Here is a 17613-nt window from a genome sequence, read left to right on the forward strand (position 1 = left end):
CATTTGTGCTCAATGAATATATTGGGACATAAATTATTTTTGCTGTAAAACCTGGCAAACGAAAAAATTAAAAGAACTGGGGGAAAAACAACACAAACCACTAAAACAACTAAAAACAAATGAAAAATGGAAGAAAAAAAAAATCCATTCATACTTCCCAATGATATTTCAATATACACATACCTGATGCTGAAACAACATCTGAAGCTTGAATAAGTGATGCTACAGCAGGAGCTGGTGACAAACCCCATCTGTTGACGCCCACGCGTTCCTGAGCAGAAGACTGATCAGCCACAATCAGCGAAACACCTGTGCTTCAGGGTGCCTGGGAGGAGCTTCTCAACAATAAAAAGCAGCACGATGCCACCTTCTGGACACATGTTGTTACTGCATTAAAACTGTAACGTAATGTGATGATATTTTAAATATACTTGCTACACAGTGCACATAGAAGTGAGAAGAATTAGGACACCCTATGTGTTTTTGTAACACACTTGTAACACACTGAGTCCTTGTATATTTTTTAAAAGTACAGAGAAATTCAAAATCAAAACAGTCTTTTAAAAATCTCCGTTATGTTATGAAGAGTGCAAATTCTACTGAGGAATAAATGAGGACACTCTACACTTAATTCCTCTAAGAATGGCTAAAATTACACATATATTCTGAGGTGTACATGATTAGAACATTGCATTTGAAAATCTGCCTTTTTCAAACCTCAGATATTAAGTTTGGTTTTGACAAGTGAGAGTGAACAACATCTGAATCTGTATTCAGAAAAATTATTGCTGCAAGTTACGAGTCTTGTAAGTGATTCAAAGAAGTCCAAACAGAACTTAAGTTCAGCTATGAAAAATACACAACAAGGAGAAGGAGTCCAAGCAAATTCACACTGAAAGTAGATGAAAATATCTTAGGTGAGGAGCTGAACAAACTCATCTCAAACAGGTCAAGAAATGGCAAGAAGACGCATCTCACTGATGTTATTCCAACAAATAGCATAAGTGCACTGATGACAACTATGAGGAAAAAAACAGACACAAACAAAATAAATCGGGTCATAAGTGAATACACAATAGAAAATAATAAGTTTTGTACTGATATTTAATATTTAGACATGGGGCAATAGCCATTTTTACAGCACATTTTGCATAATTTATCAATACCTTCTGTATACAATCACAAAACCATCACAGTAGATTTATTTCTTTTTTTCTGCTTACTTACAAGTGAAAAACCAGACAGGTTTTACAAGCAAAATCTTTGTACAGTCAGCATACATCGTCATTAATTTAAGCTTTTCTTCATTATTCTACCCCCTCTCTATGACATTTTTGCTTAATATCTTTCTATACCTTCTTTCTCTTTTCAGTTTTTCTGTAATAATATCTGGACACAAAAATAGTATGAACCACCAACAGAACATGCAACATCCAGTGAGCACATTTAAATTCTCCTGCGGCTAACTCGAGTTGTCACAATAAGACTTCTGTGTTACGACTGTGTTAACCTTGTAGTGTTCTGTGTAAAGGGTTTGGTTAATCTGGGTCCCTATAGGCAGACAAAACATCTTTTGTTTTACAGCCTATCCACTGCACACCGTTTAACAGAAAATACATTTCCTTTTATTATGTCCACTAAAACATCTTTTACTCCCCTTTCCCCGTCATAGATATATTTATATGTATGTATAAAAAAACTAAACTATATATTTACAATGCTAAAAACAGGGAGATGGCATCTTTGTTTAACTCTGTGTGTGGACATGTGGAATCAGTTATGAGTTACAGCAGGTGTTTGAGTGGAAACACATAAAAGAAGAGACATGGATGAGGATGAGACCACATGGCTCGCTGCACACAGGCACATAAATATCAACCTAAAAAAAAATACAGAACACAAACAGAAACTTACAGAGAGACCTTAAAACAACTACCATTTCATGTATAATGTCCATTAATTACAATCTTTTACAGTCTTTTCGTTTGATAATTTTTGATATGCTGAATGCAAATTAAACTAACTAACTAGGTGCAGACAAGAGGCAAGTTCTTTTTTTTTTACGTCAATTTTTTTTTCTTTAGCTTCGAGGAATTTCTTGACGTAACATAATATCTCTGAGTTTCAAGTCCTCCTGACGTTGTAAACAAGCTCTACATTGTGTAAAAAAAATTGTTTTCTGTACACTTGATATGTACTGTGAGCAAATGCAATTCAACTTAACATGACACCGTCTCACAGCAAATAAATAAGTAAACATCTGTACAGCATTACAAAAATCACAAGTTCAAAAGAAAATGAAACCAAATTTAAGCAAGTAACCAGTTGTGGAGGATGCAGCAGTGCAAATTAGGAATCGGTGACTTACTTCTGGTAAGTTAAGATGCAGATTCTTCCCTCTTTTTACAGTCGATGTTGCATAGAAATCACTCAGGTGTTAGTTTTACTTTTTTTTTAGCTTATGATATTAGATGAACCAGTAGCACTACCTCTTAACCTCCACAAAGCATACCTTTCTCAAATATAATGGACATAGAGAACATTGTAGATGATATTTTTGATTTTAACTTTAAAAAATGACAAACAGCATAGCATTATAGCAGTGAAGATGGCAGTAGTGCATTTACATGTATTATTGTACCCCACATCTGCTGTTATCTCATTTTACCGCTTCTTTTATTTTGTCACAGTAAAGAAAATTTAGCAGGATGCCAACTTTTTACATTCTAAGCAGGAAAAAAAGTGCAAAATACCACAATAAGCATGTGTTGTTAAGAGTGCCACCCATACAAACTGAAGCAAGACTGATGACAGTGATGCAAAAACAGCATTTGCTGCTCTACAGAATTCTCCTGTTTTTGTTTCTTTGTTACTGTTGGATGTTTCGGATAATGAAACATATTTAAATATTGCATAAAGGTAACATGGTTAAATACAAATTGCAATTTTCAAATGTTGATTTCATTTACTGATTGCTATCATACTTGTAGATTTAAAAAGTGCCTTAAACAGAACCGGTCCAACAGCATGAAATAGGCCAAAAGATTATAATTGAGGGGGACACAAACTTAAGTCCCAATGTAATGAAATTCAATAAAGGATTTTAAAAAGTCACTTACGTTTATTTATTTGGAAAGGGTTACAAAGCCATTTCTAATCCCTTGGGACCCCAGTGAACCACAGTGAGAGCCATTATCCACAACTGGAGGAAACCGGGATGAACTTTTCTAATGGCCTTTCTAAATTTATTCCAATGACTTATCCAAGACAGAACCCAGAATAGCATCTTACAGCACTACAGGTCTCATGTGTTCATGATCCAACAATAATAAAATGGCAAAAATGGTATTCATGGAAGAATTCAGAGGCCAAAACCAAAAATAGCATGGAGGCCCTGCTAACATTTTCCAGAAAAACATCTTAATGGTCTCCAGGACTAGTAGAAAAACATTCTGTAAAGTGACAAGACTAAACTGAAACTGGATGACTAGATCCCTGCAGTTCAGTGTATAATGACAGCATTTAAGAAAGAGAACGTAATACTGATTTTCATATATAATAATGGTAGACTCAAAGTTTGTGGCTACTTTGTTTGTGTAGTACTTTGATGACTTGTTTTTGGTTTAACCTAAAATTTTGCTCTGTACCAAAAAACCTTGATAGAACTTATCTGACCAACAGTTTGTTACCGTAGCCCCCAGAGCACAAAGTGCAAAACAATAGTCCAAAGTATACAAGCAAGTCCACTTCTAAATGGAATTTTAAAAAAAAGAAATTTTGGGTGGCCTTGATGTGACATAACCTTAAATGTAGCTTATGTTTGCAAACTCTTCATTGTGGATTAACTTCAATAATTCTGCAAATATGAGTGGCTCAACATTTGTCAACAATGTTGTGACTTGCAATAGGTTTACATTTTCATGCAGCGCCAGGTTGGTTGGGCTAACCATTTTTCCCTTGAAAAAATTAAATCATCCTTTAAGATTAGCTCTTTTTTTATTTCATGACATTATATATGTCTGATTTCAAAATAGCTTGAAGTCTTGAAACATTTAAGTCTGACAAAAACAGAAGAACTATGTAAACAACAAATCCTTTTTCACAGCACTTGGATCTCACAAAGCAAAACAGAAAATCTCTGGTCGACGTCTCACATTCGTCGTGGATAAATAAAACCTCTATGTCACAATCGTCAAGACGTGATTGTCTGTGATAAAGATATCTATTTATTGAAATATTTTCATCTCCATCTATGACACTTCACTATTTACAGAGTGAGCCTTAAAGGTGTTTTTTTAGTGGCAAAACATGTGGTACTGCATGCCAAATAGACTCATGCGCACAATATACTGTATAGTATCCAATCTGGTATATATTTATAATAATTCTTTATCAAACAAATTCAGGTATATGATAAAACAGAGGAGGAAAAGCACACTCTAAAATCTAAAACATGCTTGGTTTTCTTCTTCCTTGATCTGGAATGCTAAGTAGGTAGAGTGTTTTGGAAAATATACTTCCATCCAAACATGAATTTTTAAAACATCTGATAAATAACTGAGACAAACAATAGAATTTTACACTAATATAATAAAAAAATAAATAGTACTTTTCTGTGGCAGAACCTTCTTTGTCTCATTTCTAAAAGGCTTTGAAATTCAATACAATTCTGAAAAAAAAAAATAAATGCAGATGAAAAGACTCGTCCCTGGATAAAGCGCCTGAATAAATTAAAATCTACAAGTGTGTCAATTCCCTGTTTTCCCCTGTATCTTTAGAGCTAAGGGTCCTCATGGGTGGAAATGATTTTGTGCAAAGTAATTGTGTGCATGTGTGTGTTGGTGGATTAGTATGTGTAATACCTGGTTGATCTTGACCTCTGCTGAGCCACATCACCTGCTGTTTGTTGTCTCTTCCCTTGGAAAAACTACGGTGTATCCTGCACCCTGTAAATGTGTTCATTTTCATGTAAACGTGAAGCCAAGTTCCCTATGCTGAGAGCGTCATCCGAAACAAGTCCCAAACAAAGGCTGGAGATGGGAGTGATTTGGTCTCCTTTTGTTCCAGAGCCACCATAGCCCGTAGCCCCCAGAGCACAAAGAGCCAAACGGGACCGGTCTTGTAGATGCTCAGCTAAGTTCCCTCTGATTTCACAAACCCATCATCTTTTCAGTTTTTTGCTTTAAAGTCCTCAGTGTCTCCCTACGAGTGGATCTGGGCCATGCTAGCGAGAAGCTTGTGCCAGCCCACAACTCGTTTGCGTAAGTCCATTTTGTCCAGCCACACGTAAGCCTCTCCAATGAGCGTCTTCTTTATGAACTTGCCTCCATTTGACACAAGAAAGAGCTTGTAAAAGAAGAAGGAAATTAATACGTCTCACTTTCTGAAGAAAAACATGTACTTCAGTAGCTCTGCAAGAGTATATTTTTAGACTCTTGCGATGTCCTTTCCCCATTTTTCCACATAAAAACTTGGAACTTCAGTGTATTTGATTCTTTTTTTTTTTGTGACATACCAGCAAAGAAGTAGCAAATTTCTGTGAATTGGAGGAGAAAGGACAAGAAGTCCAGTTTGCGCTTGTAAAAAGCTGCAAAACAGACACAACTAACATGCAGTTTGCTTTCATATTTATTAACTATTCAGCATTCAGAACAAACAATGTCCTGAATAATCTTGCAAGGCATATTGCTATCAAACATCTGAACATTTATTAACAGATTGTCAATATTCTTAAATCAAGTACTCAGGTTTTGGTTACATAAGCATCCAATTGAGTTACCTGTAGTGAGTGTCCTGTTGGGTTCATGCAGAAGCGGAAAGTTTCATTGAAGGACGGCTCGCGGTCATGACGACACACTCTGGTCTTCTTCTTGATGATCCTTTTCTGGGTGGCAATGTTCACCACATAGAGCTTCACATAAAGGTCTGTAGAGACCGACAGACATTGTCGTAAAAACCACAATTCAATGGTCTCGCTGACAGAACAGAACTGAACATAAACAAGTCCAGTGCACAAGATTCAGAGACTGTCAGACACAGAAGACATAAAGGTCTCAGTATGTACAACTTCTAATTAAGCAAAGGTTTTAATTACTTCAAAGAAGTTGCAAGTCAGGACGAAGTCCTTTACAGAAACTTGTAAAATAACCTGAAGCAAATTTGCTGCAAAGAATCAAAGGACTAACTTAATTGGCAACAGATATCTCTACACTTAGCTGTCGCCACAATAAGGAGTAGTGGTATGAGTCACTGAGCAACTGCTTGCACCAGTTCTGCTATACTCTCAAAGAACAGAGGGCTGCCAATCTGCATTTCCCATCTGGAAGCAAATGCAAATTGAAGAAACGACAACCAGCTTGAGCATCAGAACCCACAGTCAATATGGCAAAATAAGCCACTGTGTGAGTTACAATCTGTGCAAAGAAACAAAAAGAATAAATAAAATGTGCAAAATAGAACCATTTTGTCCTCCGTTTATAGATGTCAGACTGTCATTATAACATTGCATGTAACATTTTCTATGCGCAATATTAAAAATAAACTATATTGCATTTTAAACATATGAAACATCTTTTAAAAAATGTTTGCTGTATTGCTTTTTGTGTGTTCTAAGTCTCTTTAATATTTTTTTAAACGTATTTAGACCAATTTTGTGTAATGTAAGAGCTGATAATGAGGCAGAAATACACATTCCATATCTAATATGTGCTGTTCTTATAAGAGGATGATATATAACCCTATAGGGGAGCTAATTTGTTTTGTGGTTGGTTTTATGTAAGCAATTATCTAAAGTAAAGGTACACTAAACATGAGGGTAGGCTGATAAGAATACTGCAACAGCAGCTGCTGTGCCTCAGTAAAATAGGAAAGGATTTAAGAGGCCAAGCAGATGTTTGCGTGGGTTTCTTGACTTTCAGGTATGTTTGAAGACCTACATGACCACGTGATGCTGCTCAGGCTGTTTTGATTACCAGGCAAGTGGTCTGGAGTCTTAAACTTGTAGGTGATGTTGCGACACTGAAGAATCTCCAGGACCAGATGCTCCCCCTCTGTTCTCATCTCTCTCTTCAGAGCAATCTTGATCTCCCCCATCACCTGAGTCTTTCCTAAAAACAAACAAATAAAGGGGGTTCTTGGCTGATACACTACGCAGTCTGATCTTTTCTCTGCATTCCTCTGCCGCCCTCTTGTGGAATGAAATATTAATAGCGGGAAGCGTGTACAAAAAAATTACATCTTTGTTTATACATTTAAAGTGACATAAAAGTTGATGTCACACCGGCAAATAACAAATGTTGTCTGCCCACTTTGTCTCCTTAATTACTGAACTAATTTACATTGAATATGATTAAAAATGAGGGGGGGGGGTTACTTTAATAAATGAAATCATCATTTGAAAACTGCCTTTTGTATTTACTCAGGTTATCTTTATTCAGTGCAAACATTTTTTATCTGAAACATTTATGTGCGCCTAAAAGCAAAAATAAAAATAAATATATAAGGGGGCAAACATTTTTTAACAGCAATGTAGGTTTTAGTGTAATAAACTAGATTAGCCTCTAAGCAACAAGTAAGTGTGACAAGAGCCCATATTTGTCAATGAGCTGTTATGGTAATGAGTGCGTGCTCTCTGTGAAAAACAAAATGTGCGATCACTTTCTTTAAAAAGGTTGACGAAAAGAAAATTTTAATTAACTGATATTGTAGAAACTGTGAGATGCGGTACAGTACAATGTATTTAGTACATTTATTGCTAACAAAGCAACACATAGCCTTATACGACCTTCCCCATCACTGTGTCCCGTTGAAGATTTCGTCACATCTGTGCCATTTGGGATCTTCCCACTTAAACAAGAAAAGAAGAAAAGGAAAACAAATGACTTATTTCTGCATTTATGTTTAATGGTTTGAAAACCAGTCTATTAAATCAAAACCATAAAAAAGACGGTTACATACACATTTCAATCAAACAAAGGTCAATGTTTTGACTTGGCTTTTTCTCAAGAGCTGACTTCTTTCCCCCCAGGCATTCTTTTGTAGAAATGAATGTGTGTTTATTGTTGCCTCTTGATTTGTGACCTACTTTTAGTAGAGATCAAGCTTAATGACAAAGGTCCTGACATTTTCCTTTAAACATGACATGTGCCTTTCTGAATTCATTGACTACATTTTGCAAAGCCCTCATTTCCCAGGCAAATTTAAACAAGGCCAAGACCGTGGTGACAGAACTTTCACCTTCAGAATGAACTGGATTTAAAATTATTCTTGTTACTTTTTAAAACTCCAGATGTTGGCATTAGTTTGTCTAGTAGTGTTTTAGTTTGTTGATATTGACATTTTTGTGTCAATATTGTTATATTGATATTAATACAAAAATCTGTGACTTGTAATTAAATTTAAAACAATGAAGAGTTACTAAAAGTCAAGCTCAAAGAATTGAATATATGCATGTTTCTAATCATAAATCTCTACCATTACTTACTTATTTTTATTTTGATGCTCAAACAATAAGCACGCAATGTATTTAGAAGCCCAGCAGAATATTGTTGCTTCTTACTATTCTGAGTCTAAGAAATAAAATTAGTTGGTTCAATAGCAAAGATGTCATCTTAAGTTAGGTAACATCTTGGTGTACTTTGATACCACTAATCGTTTGACGCCCAGTAGGAGCACATTTTAGTTCAGGGGTGGGCAACTCCAGGCCTCGAGGGCCGGTCTCCTGCAACTTTTAGATGCATCTCTACTTCAACACACCTGAGTCAAATAATGAGGTCATTAGCAGGACTCTGGAGAACTTGACTGCACTTAGGAGGTGATTCAGCTATTGGATTCAAGTGTGTTGGACCAGGGAGACATCTAAGAGTTGCAGGACACCGGCCCTCGAGGACCAGGATTGCCCACCCCTGTTTTAGTTGAAGTCTTTTCTGACATGTATAAAGAGACTGAGCCTACTTACAATCGAGGGACCTGGAAGATTGCACTGTCCACTTCATTTGTCTCTCCTTCTTCATCCAAAAGGCTGTAAGCACTACCGCTCAGGCCACTGTCCAAAGAGGCCGCAGTAACTGGAGCATCACTTGCTCTGTAGCTCGACCGAGCTGTGCATAGACACAAGCACACCCATCACCACAGAAAAAAAAGGCAAAAACAGCATCTTAGCGCTGTCCAAAATAAATGTTAAAACTAAGAAGCATTGATTGACATCCGCAGCACTGCAAATCTGTCAAAAATGAATTACAATCTGTTACGCTGTGGACAAAAAGGAAGTGTATTTAAGGAATACAAGATCAGACAGTAGTGAACTGTATGCAAACATTAAGGAGAAGCAAGAAGCATGTGGACACACATTTATTTAAAGTCTTTCTCAGCAAAAAGACAAAACAGTGATACCTTAAACAGAAAAAATACCACGTATAGGATGATGCAGATCACACAAGAGGCACAAAGGTACTACTTTCATTGTTAATCGTCTATATGAAATACTGAATGTGTGCACAACCTAACCGTGGGAGATATTACTGCCGTACAGCGCAGTAGAAAACAATTTGCCCCCTTACAGATTTTTCTGTTCTGGCTTTTCTGTCACAAAATTAATCCAGATTATAATAAAAACTCTAATATCAAACAAAGATATCCAGAGTAAATACAAGAAGCAATTATGATTTAATTTATTAAGAGTTAAAAAGCTATCCAATCCAATCTAGCTGCATGTATAAAAGTAACACCATGCTTGTTAAGGCATAAGTTTACTGTTTTTTGGTTTGATTTAATTAGACACATCCAGATCTGACTACTACTAGACCCAGAGGTGGTGGTAGTTTTGTGGCCTGGGCCTGCTTTGCTGTTTTAGGAAATGTACAGCTTGCTGTAAATGACAGAACTATGAATACTATACTCTGTAAAAAAAAAAAAAAAATCCTGATGGAGAATATCCAGGCATCAGTTTGTACTTAGCACAACCAGTTATTAGATTAAGGTACAAATAATTTTCACATACGGTCAGCTTACATCAGATGTTTTTTTCCCCCTTCTTAAGAAGTGACATTATCATTCGAAAACAGTTTTATTTGAGTTTACTCAAAATATCTTTGTGTGAAAAACCAAAACTGAAACAAATCTGAGGGGGAAAAATACTTTTATTCGGCAATGCAAATTTTACTGTTGGACGTGGTATGGTTTACAGTACTTTTAAATGTACCCTTTTGTACCCTTTTACATGCTTAGTATTTTATTGTTTTATGTCTTAGACCTTTGTTCTCAAACAGGCGGTATCAATAATGATGTGGAAGTGGTGCAGAAAAGGATCCCTGTCAGCACTGCTTTATTTCAGGCCACTTGATGCATTATCACTGACTGATTGCAGACTTCAATAACACCACGTTGTTTCATTTAAGGATATCAAAATTTGAGACCTTTTATTTTTTTTCTTAAGTGAGTGAAAATTGTGGGTGACCAAGATGGAAGCATGTCTTGCTGCATGAATCTGATGATGTGGCTGAGTGCAACTGTCTTTCTGCCTTCCTGTCTCACTCTACCTTGTAGGACTCCCCCTCTTTCTTTCTGCAGGTGTGCGTTAGTAGTACTGCATCCTCTCGTTCTTTCACTCTCTCTTTCTCTCCTTGCTCCCTCATTGCTTCAGTCACACGACAGAGGAGGGGAGACTCTTGGGGCAAACTCTCACCTCCGATGCTCTGCGGCCTCTCCTCTGACATGGCTTTCCTGAGGCTCAGGAGTCTGCCGTCTGCTCTGCTCCCTTTGGCCGACAGGGTCGATGGCAGGGCAGGCAGCCAGTCAGACTGGGGTCTCTGAATGGTGAGCACACCAACTACGCTGTGCCTCTGGTGCCTTAGCGAGAGCTGGCTCCTTTGGCCTGGATGTGTTTGCGTTTTGCAGGGTCAACAGCAGGAAACAAAAGGTCACGGCATCGCAGTTCAAGGTGTGAGAAGGGAGGAGCAAGATGGAGATTCAGAGCGCAGTTCATCTTCACCATGGTAATCAGCTTGACTGAGAATCACATGCAGCCACAGTGTGCAGTGCACATTCACCCTTCCCCGCGTGTCTCGAACGAGAGGGGTGCGCAGCGTCAGCCCGGAGTGCATTGTGGGTCCAGAAAGGGGGTGGCATACAAGCATGCACAACCAACTCGGTGGAGGAACTTTAACAAAGCTGGTTGTTGTTAGATTTTAAAGAAAGTAATTAAAAAGTACAAAAAAAGAGAGAAAAAAAAAATCTAAATTCCAAAATATATTATCTGGGATTTTTAGTAATAAAAGTTGGATAAATATTAAATAGTCATGATCAATGATAAATTTGATCCCTTACAGGGAAAATGCTGGAGAATTTATTGGTTTTGAGAAATTTGAGAGTGGAATTCAATAAGGGTTATGCACCTTTATCACAGTTGAACTTTTATTAATTCCACATCAATTTTTTTTGAATGAAGAAAAAGTTATTTTCGTTTTTATATTCATGGCCTAATCTTGTGTCTTTCTTTTTGGGTTTACTGAAAGGTGGTTAGACCTGTTAGAGAAAATGTTTCAGTGTAAAGGTGGGGGGCTCATTCTAAACATATGTAAATACCTACAGGAGATAGGATGGCGCACTGGAAACAACAGAAGAGGACCAGAATGTCTCAAATATCAGGAGGACTAAGAGTAAGATAAAAAGGGGAAAGTAAAGGAACGGAAAAGAAAGGCCAAGTAAAAAGGAGGAAGAGATGAGTGTGATTAGGCCATGCTGCATGGGCTCTATTTGCGTCTTGGTTTACTTGGTGGAAGGCGTTGTGGCGGCGGCTGCTGCTGTAACTGCTGTTGGGCTTCGCCCCGTGCTATCACAGCAGATCCGCTGCCTCCAGTGCTGCTGTCCTGATGGTGCTGCCTCGCAGCGCTTTTGCTGGAGCGTGAAGCGCCATGTGAGCGAGTGTGCTGGCTGTGTCCGTGGCTGGGGCTTTGGCTCTGGCCCTCGGACGAGGAAGGCTTCGATGTGCCAGGATTATTGTTGGATTTCTCGATAGTGGTCACCTGTGTGTCTAAAACAACCAGATTCACCAAATTACTGAAAAGCTACTCTTTGCTTGACAGAACTGAAGAGGCTGTGGCCTGCTCAACAGCACTTGCGCTGAGCCTAGGACCCTCTGGAGCATTCTTAGTAAATTTAATGCTAATTTGTTGTTATTTTTTGCAAAAGTAGGGAGGCATTCAAAGCCTTCCACAGCCATGTGGCAGAGGAAAGATAGCGGGAAGCTAAGGCTAGGCCTCTGAGCTGGGTGACATTATGGCAACCAAGAAAACAGACCATGGCAAAGTAAAAAAGCATGAAGCTGAAGCTACAAGTGAGTGCATAATGAGCAGCAAACAATACAAGTAGTGAACACAGATAAACAAGGACAAAGGTTGATACCGTAGGAGAGAAACATGGCAAAAAGAGAGAGGAGACAGGAAAAGGAATCACAGGAAAAAGGAATACCCAGTACAGAGAGGAGGGGAGCAGGAATAGCAGGGGACCAGCAGGGTACGGACAGTTGTTTGGGACTGACAGGTTAGGCAGGTGAGGAAATTCATCGTGTCCTACCCTTGGCTGGATCTGGAAAGATCCCATGGCTTCGACTCTTGGTGACAGATGATTTGGGGGAATCCTGACTATCATGAGTGGGGCCGGAGACTTTAGGGGACGAGTGCTGTGAGGAGGGTTTGGAGGAACCATGGCGACCCTGGCCTGAGTGGGAACGTCTATGGGGGTCGCCTTCGCTTTGCTCCTTAAGGGGGAGCCATCGAGGAATGTTGTCCAGCTGGGCTGTGTTGGACAGGTCAATAAGAACCTGGGGACAACCAAACCATGTTAGCAAGTGCTCACAGATTGGGTAAGTTATTTGTATTTTTGTATTTTCATTAAATACATATATATATATATATATATATATATGTATTGAAGGCAACATTTACCTCTCCTAAGAAATCATTAGAGGAACCTTTGTCATAGTCCCAAACACTCACTTCCAGAGTCTTCTTCCTCAGCTGAAACACATACAATTCAAATTATGACAAGCACTGTTGTTCTACAGTCAGTGATCCTGGCAGAGGAAATCAGAATTGAAAACTGATGCAGATCTAGGGTCAGGAGAAAAGCAATTAACACCTCTGCAGACCCCACACACCCTGATACGAACTGTTTAAACTTTTACTTTCAGCTTGGTGTTAAAGAGTTCTATTTGAGTTGACAGAAAGATGCATAGAGCTAATACTTTGCAGGTGTAATTTGACCCAGAAGCTTGTGATAGCACTGGTGTAGGGCATGTGAGGTTAAATCTGAAATAATCAAAAGATGTACAAAACTTACCATTAATAATGTAGTATAAAATTAGTATGTGGGTCAAAGTAAGAGCTACCAGTGGTGAACACATTGCTGTGTTCTGACCCAAGTCCACAATAAAATGCAGGAAGGATTTCATGCATTCCAAAAATACTTCAGTACCTGCTCCAGGTGGATGTTTTTATAGATGACGGTCTGGTTCCACTCAGGATTGAGGCTTTTGCCTGCATGTTTGGATTTTCTCTTGTTTTCAGCACTGTGGGAAAACATCACAAAATGTGCACTTTGTTATCACTTAGGCTAGCATACAAGTACATGAACCACCACACTGTGACAAGGGCAAGTAGTTGGGTCAAAAGAGGGCACAATGTGAAACTATAGAAGGAAGGCAATGAAAGTGATGAACACTGTTTTGGATGGTTAATAATGCAAAGACCTACGTGCATGGAAAGAAAAGACTGATGTCAGGGTGTGCTGCAAAAAAGTCCATTTTGTGGTGTATTAAGTCATTTAGTCTCACAGAATTTTGACATCCTACCATACGCTTAGGTGGGTCATTTGAGAAATATCTTCAAAGACATCGATTTAGTACTTGTAGAAAACCCGAAAGTCATGAAGTAGGTCAAAAACACTACTTCATGACTCTAAGAGGGATTAAATATTTAACCTCTTATGGAAGAGAACACAAACTGAATAAATTACTTTTTCACATGGATGTTTTTTGCAGAGAACAGGGTTTGATTTAGGATTGTCAGGTATGAGATTTTAGCAGGTTTGGAAAAGACAAGAACAATTCACTCTATGGAAAGTCACAGGTGTGTAGCTAATGTGACAGGGTGTTAAGGGTGCAGTATGGGACTAAAGATTAATGCGGGGAGTTATAAGCAGATTTTTAAAGCCCTACATGGATAAACTAAAATGGTTAGAGCTAAAACCTTGAGTTACAAATGTAAATGGTCAAATACAACAAGCAATCTATCAGGAGAAGACATAGGCACTGGGAACTATTTGGTAAATTGGGCTAGGTTACGGATGGTCATTTTATTGCCAAGATGTCAAGATATTAGTAAAGTTAACAATACCAAAACATAAAATGAAGGAAAGAATGAAAGGAGTTACTAGACACTGAACTGATCAACCATGATCCTACTAAGTTAGCTGCCAAACTGACAGCCAGTTTTGTTTTATTTTTTCTTTACTGAAACACAACTAGAGTGGGCAAGTCACATACCTGGCATTCTGGACAACCATGACCTGACTGAGGGGTCCAGCATGCATTAAATGTAGAAAACAACATACAGAAACAATAGTCAGAGGGAGGGTGGGGGTTCAGATCGTCTCAGTGGACTATAAGGGCTTCAGGGAAGAGAAGCTTGGAATAGATTTGGGCTTACTTTGTGGTTTATTTGTGTTTTAAAAGCAAAAAAAGACAGAAAATGTGCAAAAAGATTTTTAATTTGTTGTTATAATGTTTCACTGATAGTATGTTTAGTGCACCAGTATTGAGCAGCAGATTCAATTTTCTAATTTGAAAACTGTGTAGTGACTAATCAAACTGATTTTGTTACGTTTAGAAGTATTTCTTCATCTTTGTTACTACACAATGCTATGGTTGATGAGGCTACCTGCTGTATCACTCCACCTTGTCCAGGTGATAATTTCCAAACAACTATCAAACCTCAAAAACCACCAGATTGTATCATCTTTAAATGTTGCTGAAAAAAACTACTGCCACAAAAACTAATGATTTACTAAACATTTAGCAGACTGATGCATTACAGCTGGACAGGTGAATTGATACGGCCAGCCACTTCACAGAAATCAAAATCTTCTCTTCAGTTGTTTAAATTACTAAAATTGGCTAAAACCGAGTCTACCGTGTGGACTAGCCATTAGTTTTCTGTCATTTTAATGATTTCATCGCTAGTGTAGAAACTCACTGCACCATGATATCCCTGCAGCACAGCTAAGAGGTTTATTGCAGATAATAACATCATAGAACTTTATATATATATTAAAAAAAATCAAAACTGTTAATTTTACACCTTTTAACTTATGTTGCGAAATCGTTTAAAACTGCTTTTGGTCTTTATGCAGCCAAGATGCTTGTTGATGCATATTTTACACATACCTAGGACTCTATTGATACTCTGCAGCCATTTAGTGCTCAGAGTGTAAAGGACATCTGGTAGTATTAGCTATTTTGGGAGGGGCATAGTTTTACTTTATAACAACTCAATGGACATGACCTGATGGCAGATTGGTTTTCACATAAAATACTTTTTTCCAAGCGGCCACATATTTTGAACCCCCTCAAAAAGCTGTAGGTCGGCAAACTAAATGAAAGAAATTTAGTACCAACTTTCACCAAATCAAACAACATGTTTTTCCTTTTTTTCTGGTTGCTGTGCCTTAAGCGATTGTTCTCAACAACCTTAATTTGGTTGTCAGGAGATCTGTGATGGAACTAGAGAGTCTGTGTGGGGATTACAGTTTGTGCCAATAGCTGTGGAAAGTCATGTATAGCTCAAAAGCATATACATGAGAGTGTGCACAAGGGTTTTTGTCTCAGTCTAACAGTTTGCCTCAGTACTACCAACTTCAACATCCTTACCTGCATCTGGACATATATGAAGCTGAAGATCTTAGAGAGTGTTGGCCGAATGCATGGAGCCGCACATTATTATATTTATCATAAATGATCAGTGAAAAAAAAAAAAACAACCCACAGAATTCGACAGAAGGTCTCATCTCAGGCAGAAGAGAAGGTGAAAGAGTAAATTGCATTATAATGCTATCACAGTGAGAGGGGAGCCCTGGACTTAATGAGGGAGTGTGGATCAGATTGCAGGCAAATATGAGCGCTATTGATTTTGTCTGCATTTATACCTGCAGTATCACATCTATCAACAGCTTGAACACATGTCAGCGTTAAGCCTCACATTATTCACGTAATGCTTGTTTAGCAGTGATTAGAAGCTAATAATCTCCGTAAAAAAAAAAAAAAGAGGAGATGACGTGAAGCCTAGTTTACCTAAAAGCTGGTTGGCTCAAAGTGTCAGTGATGTGGAGTTGATATCAAATAAAGACCATGTGCTGCACATCGAAAGATGCAATGGTAAGACAAAAAAACAAAAAAAATCAATCTTAAATCGATTTTAAATGAATGAAAATTCAGTTTTGTTTTCAACAGAGTGGCTGTGTGTGCAGCACCGATGGGAAAATATCAGATGGAACAAAACATCATTTCAGTCTGGCTCTAATTCTGAATAAAACACCTGCTGTTTTTTTTTTCCTAACATTTTTACACCAGCAATGTTCTTAGATGATAACTTGCAATCATAACCAACTTTGCTCCATTTCAGAACCAGTTACGGTGTGCCTCAAAATTTGCACTCCCCTGACTCACCCTCTCCCTGGTAGGAGATACACTTTTACAAATGGATCCGAGTAGCCGTTGTTGTCACGGGGTGCGAGGTTTCTGGCCTGCAGGACATGAACTATCAAGTTGCCCAGCTGCTTGTCGTAGTGGATTTGAAGCTGTAAAAGGAAAAGGCAGTTGAAAAGAAAAGGCAATATCCCATGAATGGCATGAATCTTCATGTCGTCTGGGATTTAGAATACTTCAGAGACACTAAACGTCAGAAACACATTTTGTAAATAGCAGCGATTTGTTTTACAGACCTGTATCTCTCCAGAGATGGGGTGGGAGTGGGTCTTGGATCCTTCTGTGGTCTATAAAGGAAGAGAATAAGATGCTAAGACTGTGATAGATAAAAGTGTGTAGGTGGGGAGTTTACTGGTGGGTGGTCCTGAGGTACATAAAGTACAGAACTCTTCTGTATTTGTTCCAGTGCTTGGAGGCACAACTGGGAGATTATTTGCTAAAAGAGCCTTAAGTTTATGTCTGGTCATTTTTCTGTCCTTTAGGCAATGTGCACATACATCACAACAATACGTTTTATCAGCTTATGTGTGAAATGGGTAGTAAATAAATTATTTATGATTCCTTTATCCATTTTATTTCCTTTAAAGTTTATTTATGCACACTTTACGTCTTTACAGCGTGAGCATTTTTAAAATCGAAGTCAAATTTCTTGTTTCAGATTTCAATTTTGGTTGACTAGAGCAGTGGTTCTCAAATGGGGGTACGCGTACCCCTGGGGGTACGTGGAGGTACTGCAGGGGGTACGTGAAGCTTTTCAAAATATCTTTAAAAAATCAGTAGGCTCCTCATAATAAGTCTTGGGAAAAATTATTTTGTAAAAAGTTTGATAAAATATAAATGTGTGTTCATGCACTGAA

The 17613-nt window shown here is 38.1% G+C and overlaps 1 protein-coding gene across 6 annotated transcripts in view; it reads right to left on the bottom strand.

Annotated features, from left to right (window-relative positions):
• Positions 1-1086: 1086 nt before the first annotated feature.
• The window catches only part of pcloa (piccolo presynaptic cytomatrix protein a), a 54563-nt gene continuing 38036 nt past the window's right edge, over positions 1087-17613 (bottom strand). For 2 of the 6 annotated variants that reach the window (XM_028043582.1, XM_028043579.1), the window contains 12 exons: positions 16993-17043; positions 16718-16848; positions 14540-14566; positions 13471-13564; positions 12942-13013; positions 12571-12817; positions 10682-10870; positions 8957-9098; positions 7784-7845; positions 6972-7106; positions 5780-5925; positions 1087-5346 (listed from right to left, as the gene is read on the bottom strand). In XM_028043582.1, coding sequence (XP_027899383.1) covers positions 5203-5346; positions 5780-5925; positions 6972-7106; positions 7784-7845; positions 8957-9098; positions 10682-10870; positions 12571-12817; positions 12942-13013; positions 13471-13564; positions 14540-14566; positions 16718-16848; positions 16993-17043 — 1440 coding nt within the window. In that variant the 3' untranslated portion in view covers positions 1087-5202. Of the gene's footprint in view, positions 5347-5779; positions 5926-6971; positions 7107-7783; positions 7846-8956; positions 9099-10681; positions 12029-12570; positions 12818-12941; positions 13014-13470; positions 13565-14539; positions 14567-16717; positions 16849-16992; positions 17044-17613 lie in introns of those variants that run through there. The other 4 variants (XM_028043585.1, XM_028043584.1, XM_028043581.1 and 1 more) reach the window with 3 other exon arrangements.

This window comes from Xiphophorus couchianus, chromosome 17 (genome assembly GCF_001444195.1).
Source record: "Xiphophorus couchianus chromosome 17, X_couchianus-1.0, whole genome shotgun sequence".
Taxonomy (NCBI): Eukaryota; Metazoa; Chordata; class Actinopteri; order Cyprinodontiformes; family Poeciliidae; genus Xiphophorus; species Xiphophorus couchianus.